Source organism: Anabrus simplex, chromosome 6, assembly GCF_040414725.1.
Source record: "Anabrus simplex isolate iqAnaSimp1 chromosome 6, ASM4041472v1, whole genome shotgun sequence".
Classification (NCBI taxonomy): domain Eukaryota; kingdom Metazoa; phylum Arthropoda; class Insecta; order Orthoptera; family Tettigoniidae; genus Anabrus; species Anabrus simplex.
In genome coordinates this window covers 38,824,573-38,846,755 of record NC_090270.1, presented here as the reverse complement: position 1 = coordinate 38,846,755, position 22,183 = coordinate 38,824,573, and the positions used below count along the sequence as shown (strand labels likewise).

General features: G+C 40.1%; 1 protein-coding gene across 1 annotated transcript in view; it reads left to right on the top strand.

The window, feature by feature from the left end:
- Positions 1–22,183, top strand: part of LOC137501279 (caspase-8-like) — a 188,708-nt gene that overhangs the window by 47,141 nt on the left and 119,384 nt on the right. Inside the window, exon 6 of the mRNA XM_068228217.1 lies at positions 21,867–22,006. Coding sequence (XP_068084318.1) covers positions 21,867–22,006 — 140 coding nt within the window. The remainder of the gene's footprint in view (positions 1–21,866; positions 22,007–22,183) is intronic.

The window sequence follows — 22,183 nt, the reverse complement described above, 5'->3', positions numbered from 1 at the left end:
ATGTGTAAAGATGGGGAAAAGTGAACATCTTGGTGAAATGATGAAGTGAGAGAAGCTTGTAAACATAAAAAGAAGGCTTATCAGAAATGGCTCCAAACAAGGGCTGTTGCAGTTAGGGAATCGTATGTACAGTAGATGAAAGAAACAGAGCGAAACAAATATTTTTTAAATCCAAAAAAAAGTAATTGGAAGATTTTGGTAATAACATGGAAAGGCTAGGTCAAGCAGCAGGGAAACCTTTTAGGACAACAATAAAGAAATTTAGGAAGAGAGGGAAAAAGGAAATGAACAGTGTTTTGAATAATTCAGATGAACTCATAATAGATCCCAGCGAATCACTGGACAGGTGGAGGGAATATTTTGAAAAATTCTCAACATAAAAGGAAATCTTCCTGGTGGTGTTGTGAACAGTCAAGCTCATGGGAAGGAGAAAACTGATGTTGATGAAATTACTCTTGAGGAAGTGGAAAGGATGGTAAATAAACTCCATTGTCATAAAGCAGCAGGAATAGATGAAATTAGACCTAAAATGGTGAAGTACAGTGGGAAGGCTGGGATGAAATGGCTTCATAGAGTAGTAAGATTAGCGTGGAGTATTGGTAAGGTACCTTCAGATTGGACAAAAGCAGTAATTGCACCTATCTATAAGCAAAGGAACAGGAAGGATTGGAACAGTTATAGAGGTACCTCAATGATCAGTCTTGGAAGTGAGGACGCGATCAGTGGTTGAGAGGAAGTTGGATGAAAACCAGTGTGGTTTTAGACCACAAAGGGGCTGTCAGGATCAGATTTTCAGTATGCGCCAAGTATTTGAAAAATTCTATCAGACGAATCGACAGTTATGTTATGTTTTGTAGATTTAGAGAAAGCATATGACAGGTTACCGAGGGAAAAAATGGTCGGCATACTGGGGGATTATGGGATTAAGGGTAGATTATTAAAATCAGTCAATGGCTTTTATGTTGACAATTGGGCTGCAGTGAAAATTGATGGTAGAATGAGTTCTTGGTTTGGGGTACTTACTGTGGTTAGACAAGGCTGTAATCTTTCACCTTTGTTGTTCGTAGCTTACATGGATCATCTGCTGAAAGGTATAAAATGGCAGGGAGGGATTCAGTTAGGTGGAAATGTAGTAAGCAGTCTGGTCTATGCTGACGACTTGGCCTGAATGGCAGATTGTACTGAAACCCTGCAGTCTAATATCTTGGAACTTGAAAATAGGTTCAATGAGTGAGGTATGAATATTAGCTTTTCAAAGAGTAAATTGACGTCAGTAGGTAAGAAAGCCAAGAGAACTGAATGTCAGATTGGTGATACAAAGCTGGAACAGGTAGATAAATTCAAGTACTTAGGATATGTGTTCTTCCAGGATGCTTACATAGTAAGTGAAATTGAATCAAGGTGTCGTAAGGCTAATGCAGTGAGCTCACAGTTGCAATCAAGAGTATTCTCTAAGAAGGAAGTCATCTCCCAGACAAAACTATCTTTACATTGGTCTGTTTTCAGACCAACTTTGCTTTAAGGGAGTGAAGGCTGCGTGGACTCAGGATATATTATTCATAAGTTTGAAGTAACAGACATGAAAGAAGTGAGAATGAATGCTGGTAGAAACAGGTGGGAACAATGGCAGGAGGGTACTCGGAATGATGAGATAAAGGCTAAGTTAGAAATAAACTCGATGGGTGAAGCTGTACGGATAAACTGGCTTCGTTCGTGGGGTCATGTGAGGCGAGTGGAGGAGGCTAGGTTACCTAGGAGAACAATGGACTCTGTTATGGAGGGTAAGAGAAGTAGAGGGAGACCAAGACGATGATGGTTAGACTCAGTTTCTAATGATTTAAAGATAAGAGGTATAGAACTAAATGAGGCCACATCACTAGTTGCAAATAGAGAATTATAGTGACGTTTAGTAAATTCACAGAGGCTTGCAGACTGAACATTGAAAGGCATAACGATCTAAATGATGTATGTATGTATGTATGTATGTATGTATGTATGTATGTTTTATTATTCCTAAGTTCCATTGTATAAAAATAGTAGAAAAAAGTATAACACTTAGTTGTTTTTACTGGTTACTTCATTCTTGATTGATACTCAGAGATTTCCCTTTCAGGCAACTCACAGATCAATGTATTCTTCACAGTTGGCAACAGTTGTCAGTTTCCCTCCAAATTGTGTTAGTGTAAGCTTGAAGAGCACGTGTTTCAGTGCGGTACGCTTAGTCGTGTGCTCTGTGTTTTCAGTGCTTGGTTGTGAGGATTCTTTTTTTCTTGTTTTAGTGCTAGTGCCATGTATTATGATGGCTGCCTCCAGTGGAGGTGAAAGCCTTTTTTTAGAAGATAAATTAGTTGTCGCACAAGAGGAAGAAGTTTGGATGCAAGACGAATCTTCTGGAAGCCCGGCAGCTCATTCGAATTTGACAGACTCACAGTTATCACAAAGTCCAAATTCTAATGATGACAATGTCCCGCCGCCCGAGGAACGTGAACAGTATTCTCATTCACACCATGTACCTTATATTGTATATGTTGAATCTCTGGCAAAGAAAAATTTAGGGCAACTCTATCCTATGGCCCTTGAGAGACATTTTTACGAACGTGATATTTTCGTCCAGTCTATCTCCCGTAAAGGTCGTAATCGTCTCCAAATAATTTTTAATAATGCGGAGCAAGCCAACACTTTTCTGTGCCACCCTCTGCTCACATCTCTACATCTTAAAGCATACATCCCGTCCTCTAATATCTTTCGTGTAGGGATTATTCGAGATGTGGATAAGAACCTTTCTTAGGATCACATTCAACTTCATCTTACTTCAACCATGCCAGTTAAAGCAGTACGGCGTCTCAACCGTCGCATCACTGCCAATGAAGGTGTTGGATACGTCCCCACAGGGTCCATTAAAATTACTTTTCGAGCCCAAAAGTTGCCTGCACAAGTGTCTTTATTCCAAGTCTACTTGCGTGTTGAGCCTTTCATTTTTTCCCCTGTTTTATGCAGAAAATGCCTCCGCTATGGCCATACTCAGGCCCAATGTCGTGCACAGGTAGTACGCTACAGGAAGTGTTCAATGGGGCACGCCACTGATCAATGTACATCTCAGATTGCTAAATGTGTGTATTGCAAGGGCCCATATCCCATGGGAGCCATCACTTGTCCGGAACATAAATATCAACAAGGGATAAAGGAGGTCATGAGTAGAGACGAGAATTATAGGCACTAAAAACAGTTAAAATAGGCAGGCATATAGGCTCTTAAATGAGCCAAAATAGGCATTTAAATAGGCACTAACGTTCAAAATAGGCAACAAAATAAGTATGAAAAATACTTATAATTTAATAACACGCTCAATTACTATAAAAGGAATTTACAACAAGCAACGTTTCAATGTTTTCCAGTAACAATCTCGTTCTCCTGTCGGGCAGAATGTTCTGTACTAAGAGGAATCTCTCAACATCACGGGAAGTGATTGGACAAAACTTCAATGAAGCCACTTCATCTGATTTTAGTTCAACCGCTTCATCTACCTCACCTCGTAGCACCCTGGCTACTTTTACCGTCACTTTCCATCATGGATTCTGCTGCAGGACCCTTATGTATCTTTTTTTCTGACAGCGGCTACCTTCCCAGAGGTTCAGTCAGAACTTCTCCTGACTTCTTCCACAACCCTAAATGACTCCACCGGGGGAAAACCACTCGTCTCCAACTCGGTGATTGCTCCAGGCAGCTTGTTGAAGTTTGAAGATGCTCCAGTTTATGCAGGGGGATATTAGCTCCCACCACTGCAGTGCAAAGGTCTATAGAAAATTGTTGTTGGTCCCTGTTCACAGTGGACTGGTAGAAAAGCCGCGATGACAATGCTTTCTGTACTCGTGTCAAATGCACCGCAGTATTTCTATGTTCATCTATATGGTATCTTTTCACATTTGATCTGAAAAATAATGAAATTGACTTAAATTTCAATGTTGTTATATTTCTACAACTGGGCTGATTGGTAATAATGCTTAGTATAAACATAATAATGGCGAATGGCCTCCGGAGAGGCCTGGTGCGGGTCTTTTTCTCGTAGATGGTCTATTAGGCGACCTGCATGTCTGTGAAAATGAGGGCCCTACCTAGGATGATTTCTAATGCTGAAAATGCCACACACACCCACCCCCAGAGCCACTGGAATTAATCAATTAAGGTTAAAATCCCCGACCTGGCCGGGAATCGAACCCATGACCCTGTGAACCGAAGGCCAGTACGCTGACCATTCAGCCAACGAGTCGGACAGTATAAACATGCATTTGTTTCATAAAAAAAAAAGAAAGACAATTAGAGGTGATGTTTCTAGAAGTACAAAACTTGAAAGCAGGAACAAGAGAATTTGTAATTTACATGGAAATATGTCCTCAAAAATGTTCAATTATAATCTGGCAGTTTCCTGTCGAGTTCACTGGGTGAAAAAATAATAAAAATGATGTGAAACGATACTTGAGTAGCGTGGAGGAAATATCCTTCGTATATGCTTGCCAGAAACTCACCAAGCTTCCCCTAGCAGTATTCTTACTGATATAGAAGAATTAAAACGGAGGCACTATAAATCTCAGATTTGTGAACATTTTATATGTTGCTATTCGCTGCCTTTGGTCAGCCGAGTCAGCTGTCATGAAGACTATTTTCTGTTGCCTGCAATAGATCCTGCATCATGTGTGCCCACAAGGCTGCCACCCTCGTTGAAAATTAGAAAACTGCGTGATTTGAAATTGTCGTGGCATGTGCCCATAAACTTACTTTCTGTCACAATTTAGCAAGACTCTAGATGGGATGCTAGAGCTTATGCACCCCAGGCTCTCTCTGCTTGCCCCCCCCCCCCCCCAACACAATGGTTACTAACCGGACCTCACCAATCCAGACCAACAGTCTTTTCACTGGCCTAGTCTTGTAAAGATAGTCTTTGTAGCATTGTTAAACACGCTATGATATTGTCCAAACCGTGCTATCTTGTAGAGTTCACTAGAACCTACACACTGCGCTGGTGGAAGTTACTCATGATTTTTAAAAATTACGTTTCAGTTGTAGTCCACTTCTGTGGTGTCATAGTCAGCGTGATTATCCGCCACCCACAGAGGCCCGGGTTCGATTCCCGTCTCTGCCACGAAATTTGAAAAGTGGCACGAGGGCTGGAACGGGGCCCACTCAGACTTGGGAGGTCAACTGAGTAGAGGTGGATTCAATTCCCACCTCAGCCATCCTCAAAGTACTTTCTCACTTTTCCTCCAGGAAAATGCCGGGATGGTACCTAACTTAAAGACGCGGCCACTTCCTTCCCTCTTCTTTGCCTATCCCTTCCAATCTTCCCATGCCTTCACAAGGCAACTGTTCAGCATAGAAGGTAAGGCTGTCTGGGCAAGGTACTAGTCCTCCTCCCCAGTTGTATCCCCGACCCAAAGTTTTACGCTTCAGGGCACTGCCCTTGGGACGGTAGAGGTGGGAATCCTTCAGTGAGTCCGAGAGGAAAACCTACCATGGAGCGCAGGCTAAATAGATTAAGAAAGAAAGAAAGAAAGAAAGAAAGAAAATATTTCAGTTGTAAATCTCTATTTTCACGGGAATGGAATCAGAGTTCAAAATACCAATTTTTAATTTTCATCCACTCTGTGACAAAAAACCACTGGCGTTCTAACTCCTCGTTCAGTAATTAAATGATTATTTACATTTTGGCAGTATAAATTATTGAAAGTTCACGATTAATACATCATTGCAACAAAACAACTTTCCACAATACGTAAATTAATAGGCCTATAAATGCTACAATGAAATGCGATCGTAGTTCAGCCACAAAAACATAAAAGGAACAAACGAACTTACCTCCTTACAGCAAGCTTGGCAGAAGACTACCTTACCATCCATAGTGAAATTGAGATCCCCTATGATCCACCGCTTCAACCAGTAAGACTTCCACGATTTTTCTTTGCAATTACATTTTTTTTACGTCACGCCGACACAGATAGGTATTATGGGGATGATGGGACGGGAAAGACCTAAGGGTGGGAAGGAAGCGACCGTGGCCTTAATTAAGGTACAGCCCCAGCATTTTCCTGGTGTAAAGATGAATCCACTATGTCCCGGATGCAAGCTCACAGCTGCGCGCCCCTAAGCACACAGCCAACTCGCCCGGAGATTTTTCTTTGGGCATTGCCAGAGACACACTTCTTCACAATAAATCACAACACGTTCTGAAGATAAAGCGTACGCGTACAACAGTTCACATCGAGGAGGAAGTATAAGGGTTCAAAGTTGTTTGGTTCTCGCATGTCTTAGAAGGTTGGAGGGGTTGAAGGCTTCAAGGTCAAATTGTTCCTTGTTTCTCCTGACAGAAATTTCCCAAGAACTATTTCTGGTAACTTCAAAGAATTCCCATTTTTGTTCATGGGGTAAACAGATCTTGAGAAATGAGAAGATAATACTGTCGAGCACATCATTTGCAATACTGTATAATGCACTGGAAGAAAATCGGCTTCTTAAAAAAGATTCAAAAGGCATCAAATAGGCAATTTTACTCCAAATAGGCAAAAAAACCTAAAATAGGCATTTATAGGCACAATAAAACCATTGAAATCTAGCTTAAAGGACCCTAAAACGGATTTATATCTCAAAAGCTTACGTTTCTGAACACAGGAATAAAGTAGGCAAATAGGCAAATTCCCATCTCTAGTCATGAGCACGGAATATATCTCATTTCATGGTGCTAAGAACAAGACTTTCCTCCCTCATTATCACCCGTCTCAACACCCTCAGGATTTTCTCCCCCTGGTATCAGATCATGTCTCTTCTGCACCTGTTAAAGAGTTTTCTAGAAAGCGTAAATTTACACAAGGAATACAGAAATCTGTACCCCTGCCTTTGACTCCAGGTTATGATCGAGCTGGTTATCTTGCCTTGGTACGCCCTGACCCTGGTTCTACTAGCCAGGTTCCATTATCTTCTCCCCCGCCTGCTACACCATCATCTTCTCTTTCCACAGCACCACCTCCCTCTACTTCGGGTCCTAGTCACCCGCCCCGTTCCCAAGACTCGCAACTGTTAATGCAACGAAACCAAGTACACCATGAAATCCAACAAATCTCATTCTTGCTTCTTCAGAATGTGGGAGGAAAGTCTCCCATTTCACTGGTAATTTATCAACTACAAGATCGTATAGCTCATATCCTTACCCTATATGATACGCGTTTTGCAGTGGAATTCTAGAAGTCTTTTTCACAAAAAACATGAACTTCAACTATTAATTCAGGAAACATGTGCTAACATCATTGTAATACAAGAAATGTGGTTTTATGCAGACACCCTTTTTCACCTTCCTGAGTTTCATGTCGAATGCCTTGATACTAATGGAAGTGATGGCCTTGCCATTTTTATTCATAAGTCTATTCCATATGTCCCCTTCCCTCTGATGCATTTCATTCCAAATACTCTTGCTTTAGGTATTATTGTGCGTAATTTTTATTTCATCAATGTGTATTGTCCTCCTGATGTTTATACCTTTGCCTTTCACTGGTCCCACTTCCTTACTCAATTTGATTCCTTTGAACATGTTTTTCTCTTTGGTGATTTTAATTGTTCCCATACTGCCTGGGTTAGTTCTAAAAATACATCTAAAGGGACAAATTTTCTTACGGTATCTCAATCCCATCATTTTACCCTTTTAAATGACGGGTCCCCAACTCGACTCACCCCTCCTGGTGCACCCCCTAGTGCTGTTGATCTTTCGCTCTGCCATGACCACATGACTCCTAATACCATGTGGCGTACACTCCGTGACACTCATTTGAGTGATCATTTCCGTATTCTTATTTCTTACGACGTTTGTAAACCTCCCTTTTCCTCATCTCCACCCTCCCAGCTCAGTAATATTCGGTCTTTCCGAAATTTTGACAAACAATCGTATTGTAGTTTCCTTCACACCCATCTCCTTCAATACTCACCCTCCACTTTAGACTATCCTACCCTTCTATGCATTCTCTCCACATATGTTGAGACTTTTCATCCATACAAATTCATCCCCCCCCCCCTCTCCCCATCCTTACCAGTAAATACATTGGTGGGACGACGAATGTCACAAGTTAATACTGCGGTGAACAGCTTTATTTAAATTGTATTGTAAGAATATTACGCTAGCTAATTATTTAACATTGAAACGTCATAATGCATGTATAAAGCGCATCTTTAATGCAAAGAAACGTGAGTCGTGGAAAACCTTCATCTCCTCTCTTAATCACTGTGAATCTGCAACAACCCTTTGGAATGCCATTCACGCGCTCACCCGTGTTACTTCTGTGAACTCTGCGCAATCGAGTATTCTGCCTGATGTTTTTTTTCTTTTCTATATACTTTAACACCTGACTTCACAATTCCGCCTCCATTTTCTTCCTCCCATCCCATATCTTCCCAATTTTCTGTTTTACTTCAACCTATCCAAATGTCTGAGTTACAGTCCGTTTTACAAGTAGTTCGTAGTTCATCTCCTGGTCCTGATAGTATTACTTACACTATGCTCCACCTTGTACCCCATTCCGGTCATCTTGTTCTACTTTCTCTTTTTAACAATATCCTTCTCACCTTACAGATGCTGACACAATGGGACAACTTTCATTTAGTCCCAATTCTTAAACCTGGGAAAGATTCCTTCTCTCCTTTAAGTTATCGTGGCATTGTTTTAAGTTCCTGTATTCGGAAACTTTTTCAAAATTTTTTTACTACAGCGTCTTTTCTGGGTTATGGAGAAACATCAAAGCCTTTTTTAAAGGACGTAGCACACAAGATCTACTCAATATTCTGTTGACTGATCTTCTACTAGCTAGACATCGTAAACATAGCACTATTGCCGTTTTTCTTGATATTCAAGGAGCTATGATTCCATTTCTTTACACCTATTATGGACTTGCCTTGATTCCCTTGGTTTTCCCTCTGCTTTTATTTCTCTATTAAAATGCCTATATATTTCTCATACTCTCACTCTCAAATCCCCATACCCCCCGTTTCCAGGAAGACATGTTTCGCATGGCGTTCCACAGGGTGACATACTAAGTGGTGTCCTCTTTGTGCTTTATATGCGAGATTTAGAACGTATAATTACAAAGAATGCCCGAGTTTTTGCTTACGCTGACGACTATGTTTTATACATATCACATGACAGTGTTAATGTGTGTAGGAGAAAAATGGAGTGTGTGCTTCGTGAGGTTGCTCTCTGATTGCATGAACATGGCTTCTCACTCTCTCCTTCCAAATGTGCTGCAATGCTTTTTACCCATATTCGAGCACCTAACCGTTCTCCTCTTCTTCTTGATCGTCTTACCATCCCATTTGTTAACCAGCATCCCTACCTTGGAGTCATATTAGACCACAAATTATCGTGGACTCCTTATGTTAATTCGCTTCAATGTAAAACTAATTGTTTTATTACTATATTACGTATGATCACCCGTCGAAGTTGGGGCGCTGACCCCGTTACAGCTATTCTCCTTTACCGAGCAACTATTCCATCCTTACTAGATTATCGCGCTTTTTTATAGACACCGCTTCTGCTACTACCCTGGCATGTTTAAATACAATACCATGCACCACGTGTCTGTTTAGGAGCACTTAAAACTACACCAACCAACGCCTTATTAATAGAAGCCGGTGAACAGCCTTTAAAGATTCGGCGACAGACCCTAGCCGCTAAGTATGTCCTCAAACTTTTACTGTCACCTGGTCTCAGCTTATCCCTAAGCTACGACCTTTATATTCTTATTATTCTTCCCAACTGCCCCATGAAAATCATGTCCCTGCTTTATATACCGCCTTTTGTTCTCTTATCCCGAGAGAATTTGAGCTCCTCCGTTTACCCACATTGCCTTCATACTCTATCCCTTATGTCAGTCAGTCTTTTTGTCCTCAAGTCATTATATCTTCTTCTGAATCATTTTCTTGTCTAACACATTCTACTCCTCTTTCCTCTCTTGCAACTAAACATATTCAACTTTCCCTCTCCACAAGGGAAATAAGTATTTATAGTGACGGGTCAAAATCAGTACACGGTGTTGGAGCAGCCTTTTATATTCCTGAATCGTATACTCTCTCTGAATTTTCCCTCCCTTCAGCCTTTTCTGTTTTTACCACCAAATTGTTTGCTATTCGACAAGCCCTCATTACTGTCAGGTCACATGCGTATGATTAGGTTACGATTTTCACGGATGCACAAAATGTTTTGCATGCCCTATGCTCGCCTCTTTCTTCCCCTAACTGGTACTTATATAGCGTTAAGTATCTCTTATACATCCTAACTCGTTCTGGTGTTTACGTAACTCTGGTTTGGGTTCCCAGTCACTCTGCTATAAAGGGGAATGAGACTGCTGATCAGGCAGGTAAACGAGCATCACAACAACCTCCCCTGCTTTCTATAGCGATCCCTTCTTCTGATCCTATGCATGAAGTGCAGGCCATATCGTATCAACAATGGTAGACCGATTGTAATGAATGGTCACGAGAAAAGGGACATTTTTACCATCAGTTACAACCTGTTATTCCTCCTAAACCATTGTTTTATTATGGTACATACTCTCAGTGCCATATCACATCTATTATACGCCTCCGTTTTAATCATGCTCTTACTCCCCAATATAAAAATCGTTTTCATCTCTCTCCCCCAACTACCTGTGTTTGTGGCTTGTCTGGTACCGACAGTAATCACCTCCTGTTTCAATGTCCTTCTGTTGATGTTCCCCACCAGTGCTTCCTATCCTCTTTGCTTAACATGGACATCCCCTTCCCCACAAGTATTTTGTGTTTGTTATCCTCTCTAACTCCTACTCTTGTTAACAGCATAAATCAGTTTCTTGATGATGCACATATTGTATTATAATCCTTTGACAGCACTTTGTGCTAACTCTTCCATTGCAAAATGCTTGTCATAATTTTGGTAGGATATACATCACCTTAACCTCTGTCTAATACGAGGTCATCATGTTTTGTGCGAGTCCTATGGTGTGGTTTTTTTCAATCAACTACACTTTTAATGTTCATTGCAATTCATGTGTCAGTGTTGAAGATATTAATATGGTTTTGTGACTGGATGATAATACATGAGTCCAACCACACATTTCAAGAAGAAGAAGAAGAAGAAGAAGAAGAAGAAGACATGCTTTGAAATTCTACTTACAGTGTTATTTTATGTTTCTGTGGTAAACCTAGGCTTGGTTTTCATTTTGTATACCTCTTGCTACATTATCAAGACATTATAAAGCCTGTGAACTTGACTGTGTTTAATATAAAGAGAAATCTTTAAGCTTGCAAAAGAAAGTGAAGAAAGTGGGAAAGAGAAAAGACATTTCACCTAGGAAATTTGCTGCTGTGGTAGCACTTATTGCTAAAAACTGTTATATACAGCAGAAAATTGCTAACAGAATAACAATATTACATGAAACTGTTGACAGACTTAAACTTTCAGTGCATGAAAATGGTGAATACAACCCAAAGAGAGCAGGATAATGTGGACGTAAGAGAAAAATCAGTCCTAGATCAATGATAAGACTTACAAACATGGAAACATTGAACCATAAACTTACGTTGAATGACTGGAGCCATCAGCTGAAAGGTTTTGGTGTTGAAGTGTCTCCTATGAGAGTGAGGAGGAGGTTGTTTGAAGCTGGTTTAAAAGCATGCTGATCAAGGAAAAAACAAATGATAACACCGGCAATAAAAATCAAGAGACTGCAGTGGGTCAAACAACTTCAAGAGTGGATAAGTGAGGACTGGGAAAAGGTATGGACAATTCTATGTCAAATTAATGTGGAGTGTATTGCAAAATTAAGAGTTTGTGTTCCAAATGTTGATGCTTTATTGACATTTAAATTTTGGGATTGTTGAGATCTTCTGTGCTACTATTCAGATCATTTTGAATTTGGAATTCTGTACATATCCTTCAGGTATGCTTCAATGACGAATCTGTATTCACCGTGATGGCAGAAAGCAGCCAGTATGTTCATAGGGGACCAGGAGAAACTTGCAAGTCTGAATGCATGCAACAATTTGTGAAGCATCCAACATCTATTATGGTATGGAGTGTGATGTCTGTGAAAGGTCCTGGCAGACTACACATTTTTGAAGGTACAATGAGGCAAAATAAATATTAAGAAATCCTTGAAAATGAATTCTTTCCCCAAATATGTGACTGGTTCCCAAATGATGGGGCACCTTGCCACAAAGCCAAAATTATCTCCAAGTATTTGGAAGAAAGGCATCTGAAAGTGTTACCCTTGCCAGGGAATAGCCCTGACATGAATCCCATTGAAAATTTATGGGCTATTGTCAAGCAAATGATAAGGAAATTTACAATAACCATCAAACAAGATCTCATGGAAAAACTAGACAAAATTTGGTAACGCGATGATGAAATTAAAAACTCATGTGAACATTTGGTAAAAATGATGCCAAACAAGATAAAGTTGTTGATTAAGAACAAAGGCGTGCACACTAAGTCTTAAATATATGAATGTAACATGCACATGGATGTAAACTTATAATAAATGTAAATTTTTTGCTGAAAGTGTCTTTAGTCTAATAATTTGAACACGTCTGTAAGCTACACAGCAGTTTGAGTCTTTGCCATTCAATGTGGTGAAAACTTTGAGCAATTGGTAAGAAATTTAGTGAAAGCTCTAATTGCGTTTTTCTCAAAATGTAACTTTCTTAATGGCAACAGTCAATAATGTATATCTTCTGAAGTATTGCATCTAGAAGCATGAACTCCTTTTTAAAATGCTCAGTATCTGATGCCAATTTTAGAACCAGAAATATCTCAAAAATGTAGAATCCGACTGTAGGTCCCTTTCTGCGTTACGGGCCAGATATGTGTGGTGCTGTGATTGGGTCAAATCCCACATTGTGTTTCAGGTAAACAATTTTCAGCAAGAGTCATAAGGCAGTTGGATAGAATCTGAAGAAGTATTTTTCCAGCAGCAGGGAGAAGGGTTATTCCACAGTAGTTACCACAGTCTGTTCTGTCCCATTTTTTCAAGATTAGTACATCTCTGAAATCAGGAGGAATAGTTTCAGAGTTCCATATTTTGAGAATGAGCGTCACCAGGTGCATGCATAAGTATTTTCCGGTTCCACCAACACACACAAGTTGAGTCCGCCAAACACTAACGTCTGTGTTGTATCGTTCAATGATCATGTCAAAGTTTGTGCCTGAAAAAGAACATTTGTGGCACTCATTGCTTTTCTTATTTAATCAAAAGGAAAAGGTTGTGGAAAGTCATTGTTTGCTGGTAGAAACATATGATGAACATGTAGGCTCATGAGCCTATTATATGTGCCAGAAGGTAGTTCATCTAAGTGAGGAACAAGTTTGTTGACAATGGCAAAACCAACACTGTGAACGCGGGGCTCATAATTAGCCTGTCCTTTCCAAAAGTAAGTGTAACCGCCTTCTTGTCCTTTCATTTGTCCTTCGCCTGGACTTCTAGTTTCACTGAGTTCTTCAATATCAAGGTTAAATCTTTTTAATTCATGTTCATCTTTCTGGCCGATAAACTGTATCATTGTTCATTAAAGTACGGATGTTCCAAGTAGCAAGATTTGTCCTTATTTTCTTTCTACAGCACATGGTTTACCTTCTGTGTGCGGTTTCCCAGTCAGGTTGTATGTAGGTTGACTATGTTTAGGGCATGTTTTCTAGTCCCATCCCCATTCAGGGTGAGCAGAGTGGTTCCTGAATAGGCCTGTTCAGTCACAAACACATCCCACAAGTTGTTTTACAGCCTCTCCTCAAGCAAAACGGTGCTACTCGTTGATTGCTGCTGGACTTGCAGCGTTATGTTTATCTAACTTCTGCAGAAGATGCATGTGCACAATATATTTTAATGTGGGAATGCTGCTGCACATTAACAAACACAAGTTCCTTGATAGACTCTGAACCTAATCGCAATGGCTTATGAGTTACGATGACTGGAGGTTCCGAAACTACTGCAGCCTTCGACTGCCTTCCCAGCCGCCAGAGAAGCTTCACTTGTCCCTGTGCCTGGTCCACCGTTGAGGATTTTCCTTGATATATGATCACCATATGCATTTTAATCTTAGAACCCGAGCACTTGGTTGCTGCTTCTTCCATCTATACTTCCATCTTCTCCATTGCAGATGCCATTGAGGACTTCACACATCACCCTGTGTCAGGGCCCTCCATATTTATGACCCCTGGAGAGAGGGCACTCTGCATTTTAAAGCACCCAGGAATTGGGCTACTTGTTGGTCCATGGGTCTGAAGATCACCACTGTAGGGAACCTCTATCCACCTCCTGAGGACGTGCTCTGAAGGGGTCAGGTTCCCTGGTTACTTATTGAAATTCATTCCCCCACAAAGGCTACATAGACTACCGCACTGATGTCTTGCTTCATGTTTTTCCGACTTTCAACTATCTGAAATATCTTCCACTCCTCGTCTCTTGTATTGAACTCTTTTGTACCAATGGTTTTTCACCCTATCTTCTGTCTCTCTTATAGCTCTCCTTGCTTATTTCTCTGCTGGAAGATGGGAGTGTCTGAAATAATTTGAATTCTCCAGTGACAATCATCTCATACTTCCGCATGGTTTTGTTACAGTTTATATGTTTATATGTTTTTTGTTTATGTGTTTATGTTATCTCATGTTTATACAATTTTGCCTCGCCCTTCATGACCATTTTGAAACTGACATTGTAATTCACATCTTCATATTCTCTCATTTAATCACACTGATGTAACACCTTGTATAATATAAATGTCTACATGCTATGCCTATTTCCCACACTTTGGCTGAAGATGACGCCAAACAGCGTCAAAACTAGTTCCAAGTGTAAATACATGTTGTAAATAAACTATAACATTTATTTGTATTGAAAAGGTGGACCCTTTTAAGTTTCCTATCTTCCATTCTCAGTTCAATACGGACAAAAATGAAATTCTTAGATTTAAATATTTCTCTGCTGTCGGATAATTTTGGAGATGTTCACTGGTGCACTGCTATTACCACACTGTGTATTTCTCTTCTTCTACCTTACAGTTGTCTGCACATCTGAGTCTCACCGCCCCATCTCTTCGTTCATTCTCTTCCCTCATATCTTTCTGAGTATCTGTTCTGCACCAGAGAGAGCCTCTGATTGGAAAGTGTCCCACAACTCATTAAGCTGAATCTAGTTCCAACATCATTCCAGGTCTTGAATATAACTCACTACTGCCCCAGTGAACTCCTGTTTCTTTTCCTCATCTTGTAGATCATATAATTTCACCTTTGGATCCACTTTCTTTCCTCTTCAACACTTTCCTGCCATCACCAGATCACTGATGAAAAGTCAATATTGATCAAAGACACAGTTTCCTGGCATTAACTTTACAATCCATGCACATTCACCTTTCATTTCTTCCCATCATGACATAACATATTGCGTTTTTATGTGTGTTACTCATGTTATCAGGTATTTATTCCTTTCACCATAGCCAAATCCTTCATTACAGCACACGTAGCCATCACTCTTCCTTCTTCCATGGCTGTTCATGTCTGCTCCCAGTATCAGCCCTTCATTACTTGGGATCCTTGTGATCACAGAGTCTAGGTTTTTGTAGAACTGCTCCTTTTATACCTCATCATAGCCCAGCACTGGTGCAAGGCACTGACAACATTTAAAACCAGTCTGCCAGATAGAAATTTTATCCACAGTAATCCAGTCACCCTGTCTTATGCCGTTATCCAATGATGACGTGGTCTTAGGCTCCAGGATAATTTCCACACCATTTCTTTGATTAGTCACACCACAGTATGTGTGTATAAATCCATCATTTAACTCTTTACTGTTTGCAAAACTTTTAGTGATACTTTGGCTCCCTAGTGCTGAATCAGTACATCTCGGTTGTCTTAGAGATTTGTATTGGGAACCTCTAACACAAAAAATATTGATCGATTATGCATCGCTGTGAGATATCTGGCAGTATAATTGCAACACTTTAAATACTGTTGTTATTTAACAGCAAAGTCGAAATAAAGGTTAAGCTTGAACATGAGTGAGGAAAATCAAAGTACATCACAGGAACAACCTAGAACTTCTACACAGAAACGACGGTTTAGAAAATTCATATCGATCAATCATAACATTGATTGAATTCAGATTTCATTTCCATTCAGTTGGCAGTATTACCGGAACCGTTGTAGTTCCCTCCTTACTCCTTTCGCAGATAGTACTTCTATCTCCCTTCCAGTTTCTTTCTTGAACACACAAAATATTGATCTTCCTTGTCTTCATTACCTCAATTACCTCCAGACTCTTCCCTTTCATTATGCCGATGTTGACTGTGGTAAACCTGACATTTGTCACACTTTCCTTCTGTTTCTGGTTTTTCTTCCTATGCTGCTTCTTACTTAGCCCTTGCATTCTTATCATTGCAACCAGGCTCTACTTCTACTAGCTGGATATGCCCTAACTTTATTTCACTTTCTTATATAATTGTTTGTCATGTTTTCTGACAGTCATGTTTTCAGCTGCCTGACAACTTGGTTTTATATCAGAGGACTTTCTCCTAGGCAGCAGGCAACTGTCTTACTGGACTAATGACCTTGCCTGCTTGCTGAACATACACACAGTAAAACCTCATTAAGACGTTTATGTAGGGGACAAGCATAGAGAACGTGCCAAGCGAGAAAATGTACTACTGAATACATGAATAAGAACTAGCCAACAGGGATATGTAAACACGTGATATGTTTTTTCTGACATTAGTGCATTTTATGTCATGTATGTATGGGTACAGTAAAATAAATAGGCTATTTACTTATTCTAAAGATGAGATGAGAGTATTAAAAGGCACGGAAAAGATGAGAGAACAAATACGAAAACCTTTTCCACTGTGTTAAAAGGTATGTGATACACCAGAAAGAAATGTGAAAACATTTGCACTCAGGTCCATAAAAGTTTCAGAGTAGACTATTATTGTAGATCCCACTCCTTCTAAAACAAATGTTAGCTGGAGCCTTGTATTTCGGACCAGTGAGTTATTAAACATTCTTTTCTGGTCACACTCTTCGATCATGAACTATTTGGAGGTTAAACTCGGCCAGGTGTGAGGAATGACATTGACTGCCATCTTGATTCCGACAACACTTCGATTGACTTGAGTTGAAACTCAAAAGTGCGAGTTTTAACATACACGATACTGCTGGAAGATGCAGATCTTGTCCACTTCCTGGATTTAAAATTTTGTCTTCATTAGTAAGCGATTTCGTAACTTTTTCAGTATCCATAACTGGGCTACTACTAGAAAATTATGCACCACGTTAGTCAACTTCACACGATTATGTTCCTAATGCATAGGTACGCTATCACGCGACAAATATTTACTACCTTTCACTGTATCATTCAGTTCAGAATTTATTTCTAACTTCTGAATGGAATACGAAATACAATCACAAACAGGCTTCCTTGGTTGCTCAACGTCCGTAGGTTTTAACCTTAAAGTACCCTACACGAGTCCTCTGGGTGGGGCTAATCGAGCAACAACAGCAAGATGCCACCATACTGCCCTACAGGGATTCACGGCTATGAAATCGTGCAACGAACTTAAATAATAGTCCTTCTGAGGACTCACATTCACACACCCGAACCTTCGGCTCAGTATTAACCATCTGCCAACTTAACATAGAAGGCATTAGTAAGGCAAAAAGTGAATATTTGTCCAAGATCCTTCATGAACTCTCCGTGGATGTGGTTGTATTCCAGGAAACTCACACTGAAGATGACCAGCAATTGAAACATAGGGGTAAAATTCTAGGATACCAACTGGCGGTAGTAGTGAATGATCCTAAGTATGGCATAGCCACCTTTGTCAGGAACGATATAGCAAACTGTGAAGCAATGGAACACGTTACACACGAAGCATTCTTCTCCACATCTATAAAGGTAGATAATGTCATTATTACTAACGTATATAAGCCACCTAGCGTCAGCTGGCCAGAGCACAGAATGTTGGTACCTCCAGAAAACAGCATCATTCTTGGAGACTTCAACAGCCACCACACGCTGTGGGGATACGATGAGTGCGATGAAAATGGAGACAGGCTATTTGAATGAATTGATGCAAGTGATCTTAAGCTAGTGTACGATGCCAAGGACAAAGGAACTTTCCACTCTGGTCTTTGGAAAAAAAGACTATTTGCCAGATCTCTGTTTTGCCTCCCATAACCTTATGATAACTACCTCAATACACAGACAGGTACTGAACAATTTCCCTCGGAGTCAACACAGACCCATAATCTATAGAGTTGGTCTTCAGATCCCAGTACACATACCTAGATGGAACTTCCAGAAAGCTGACTGGAAGTCATATGCTTTGCACACAGATGCCAACATTAGGTGGATAGCTCCAACGCCAGAAAATTACTGGAGGTTTGTTGGGCTAATAAAATCAGCTGCAAAAAGAACCATTCCTCGTGGCTATCGGAAGGATTACATACCTGGTTGGAACGAGGAAACAAGTCGCTTGTTTGCTGAATACTTAGAAGAAAACAGTCAGGAGAAAGCAACTGAACTTCTGAAATCTCTAGATAATGCTAGAAGAGAGAAGTGGATAACAGCAGTACAAGATCTCAACTTCACACACTCTAGTAGAAAAGCGTGGTCACTCATCCGTAAACCAGATCCAACTTCCACACCACTGAGGATGCAGACCTCCATTAACGTGGAAACCATAACAAACCACCTGGTCTCTGTATCACAGGCTCAGGGGAATAAGAAATTCACAAAGCAAGTTAAGTTGGAACTAAGGCCGAGAAAACAAGAAATCCAACTAAATGACCAATGTTCAAGTCCGTTTTCCTCAGAAGAGATACAAAATGGTCTCGACTCCCTTCGTAGTGGTAAAGCTGCCGGACTTGATGGCATATTCTCAGAACTTTTAAAAAACTGTGGTCCTGAAACCAAGCGTTGGCTTGCCTCTCTCTTTAGTAATGTTATGCAGTCTGGGCGACTGCCTCCACTGTTTAAGAAAACTAAAATTATCGCTATCTTGAAACCAGGCAAGGTTCCCAAATTACCCCAAAGCTACAGACCAATAGCCCTACTAAGCGTAACTTACAAGCTTATGGAAAGATTGACTTTTAACAGGATAGCTTCTACGATTGAATGCCTCATTCCGATTGAACAAGTTGGTTTTTCGTCATGGCCGTGACTGCAGCGATTAGTTACTTGCTCTGATTTCCTTTATAGAAAATGGATTTGGGAGGAAGAAGAAAAGTGTCTCTGTGTTCCTCGATCTTACCGCCGCCTATGACACAGTCTGGAAAGAAGGCCTCCTCCTGAAACTTAGCAGAGTAATACCATGCCTCAAGACCTTCACTCTAATAAAAAATATACTGGGAAATAGATTTTTCCAGGTTCATACAGAACATGTCCGCAGTCGTTTCCACAAACTCAACAATTGTTTGCCACAAGGTTCAGTGCTGTCTCCAATTCTTTTCAACTTATACATACACAACCTTCCAGAAACCACATCTCGCAAGTTCATCTATGCAGATGACATCAACCTCACCATACAAAGAGCAGACTTCAGTGAAGCTGAAGAAATCCTATCCTAGGACCTTGAGAAGATGGACAGTTATTTCACAAAGTGGCGATTGACACCTAGCCCTCTAAAGACAGAAGTAGCTACGTTTCACCTCAGTAACAGGAATGCAAACTACCAACCGACAATCAGGTTCAGAAATCACACACTGCAGTGTAATGCTACCCTGAAAAGCCTCGGTGTAACTTTAAATAGATCCCTAACCTACTGCCATCACCTTCAGAAACTGGCAGCTAAACTGAAAAGTCGTAACAACCTTTCGGGTAGACTAGCTGGAACATCATGGGGTGCAGGTGCAAATTCACTGCGAACAACTGCTTTGGCACTAGTATATTCTTCAGCTGAATACTGTTCTGCTGTATGGCTGAATAGTTCCCATACTCGTCTGGTCGATGTCCAGCTGCGCCATACAATGATAATCATATCTGGCGGCACCCTGCACTCCACTTCTGTACAGTGGTTACCCGTACTGAGCCACATTCAACCTTCTCACATCAGACGACAAAATGCTATTGTCAGATTATGGACTAAGGTGATGAACAGCTCACTTCCCATCCACCAGGATGCAAAAGAAAACGCCGTTGCGAGACTGAAATCCCGGAAACCTGCCTGGAAGACGGCCAGGGAACTAACTGACATACCTTTTATACCTGACGAAGCATAGAAGCAAGAATGGTCCAGATTACACCCACATGGTCTAATCAACATTGATGACCCAACAGCAAAACTTCCTGGGTTCAACCTCCCACGCAGCATCTGGACTAGATTAAACAGGATACGCTGCGGTGTTGGAAGAACTTCTTCTGCACTACACCAATGGGGGTGGTTGGAGTCTCCTTTCTGCAACTGTGGTGCTGAAGTGCAAACCATCAGCCACATCATGAAAGAATGTCCTCTCCGAACATTCACTGGACCTATGGAGGAGCTACATCAAGTAACCCCCACGGCACTCACTTGGCTGGAAGGACTTGACATCAGCTTGTGATGAAATCTCAGAACCTGCAGTTGTGTGTGTATGTGTGTGTGTGTGTGTGTTTTTTTACCTCCTAGTTAGTCTGTAAATACTCTATATCCATGTATTTAAATATGGTTATATTTTTCTAATAACACTTACATGTAAAATACATTTTAAACGATTGTCAAATGAAGCATCATACGCTAAATAAATAAATGATAAATGAAAACCGACAAGCAAAACTGAACTTCCCTGAGGCTGACGGCTTGCTCCCCAAAAGTGTAATTTACCCCGTAAAGTTCAGAAATTCGAGGCCTTTACCCATTTCCTTGCACCTTTCCCCAACCTGCCTCCTGTGGCGAGGGCTTTCATAAAAGATGACATAGAACATTTTCAGGGCTAGGAAGAACGTGATCATACTAAACAGTAATAGCAAAAATTTGTGACGAGTGAGGTTTTTTAATATAGATTTAATATGACATGAATAGGGGCTTGATGGTTATGAATTTCATGTTTTTGGTCCGTATTGAACTGAGAATAATATATAAGTAATAATAATAACAACGTAAACGTTTCCACCTTTTCAATACTACAATATATTCACAAAATTACAAATTACACGGTACTAGTTTTGACCCATCTAGGGGTCATCATCAGCCGTATTGGAGCAAAGATCATTTGTGGCGAAATCCTTTAAAATAACATTTCTTAGGATTTCGCCACAAATGATCTTTGCTCCAATACGGCAGATGATGACCCCTAGATGGGTCGAAACTAGTACCGTGTAATTTGTAATTTTGTGAATATATTGTAGTATTGAAAAGGTGGAAACGTTTACGTTGTTATTATTATTACTTATATATTATGAATAGGGGCTTCGAATTTACGATATGCTAAGTGAGAAAACATCTTGATGAGGAACGCACCAACGAGGTTTCACTGTATTTTATGGCAGCATAGACTTATCATATTGCCATGCTTTCAAAGGTTTTGTGATACTTTACCATAAGCCATAAGCATTTTATCATGACCCACTTTCATGACCACTTTCTATCTTATAAAACCAAATTCTTATTTTTAGTTTTAAGAATGGCTATTGTTGGATTTGGTAAGTACAGTATATGTTTATTTTTGTCCAAAACAGTACACTTGAAATAATACTGTTTTATGGAATGAAATGTATGAAATGTAATCAATTTGAAAATAAAATTAGTGAAACCTGAATATTGTTTCCAAAAATAGTTCAGTATGGTGAAATATGCTGCAAATATTTTAGTAATAAAATATTTGTTATTCTGTTTTACTACAGGATTCTAAAAGAGTTTCAAATGAAGTTCAGCTGCCTCTGACAGCCCCTGTAGAGAAAAGTCCAGCCAATGATTCTGTTGCTGTAAAGAATGAATATTTCATTAAGAAGATAACATCAACTCTGGAACCTCAAACGAGCAGGTAAGGAAATACTGAATTGAGATTAACTCGCTTATCCTGAGGAAAAACTAGATAAGCCCATTTTTTATTTTAAATTTTTTTTTGCAGTAATATACTAAGATCATTGTTCTCTATCCTTTGAAACTAACAAGATAAGTCATTTTGTCATAATATTAAAGAAATAGCCAACTTTTATTT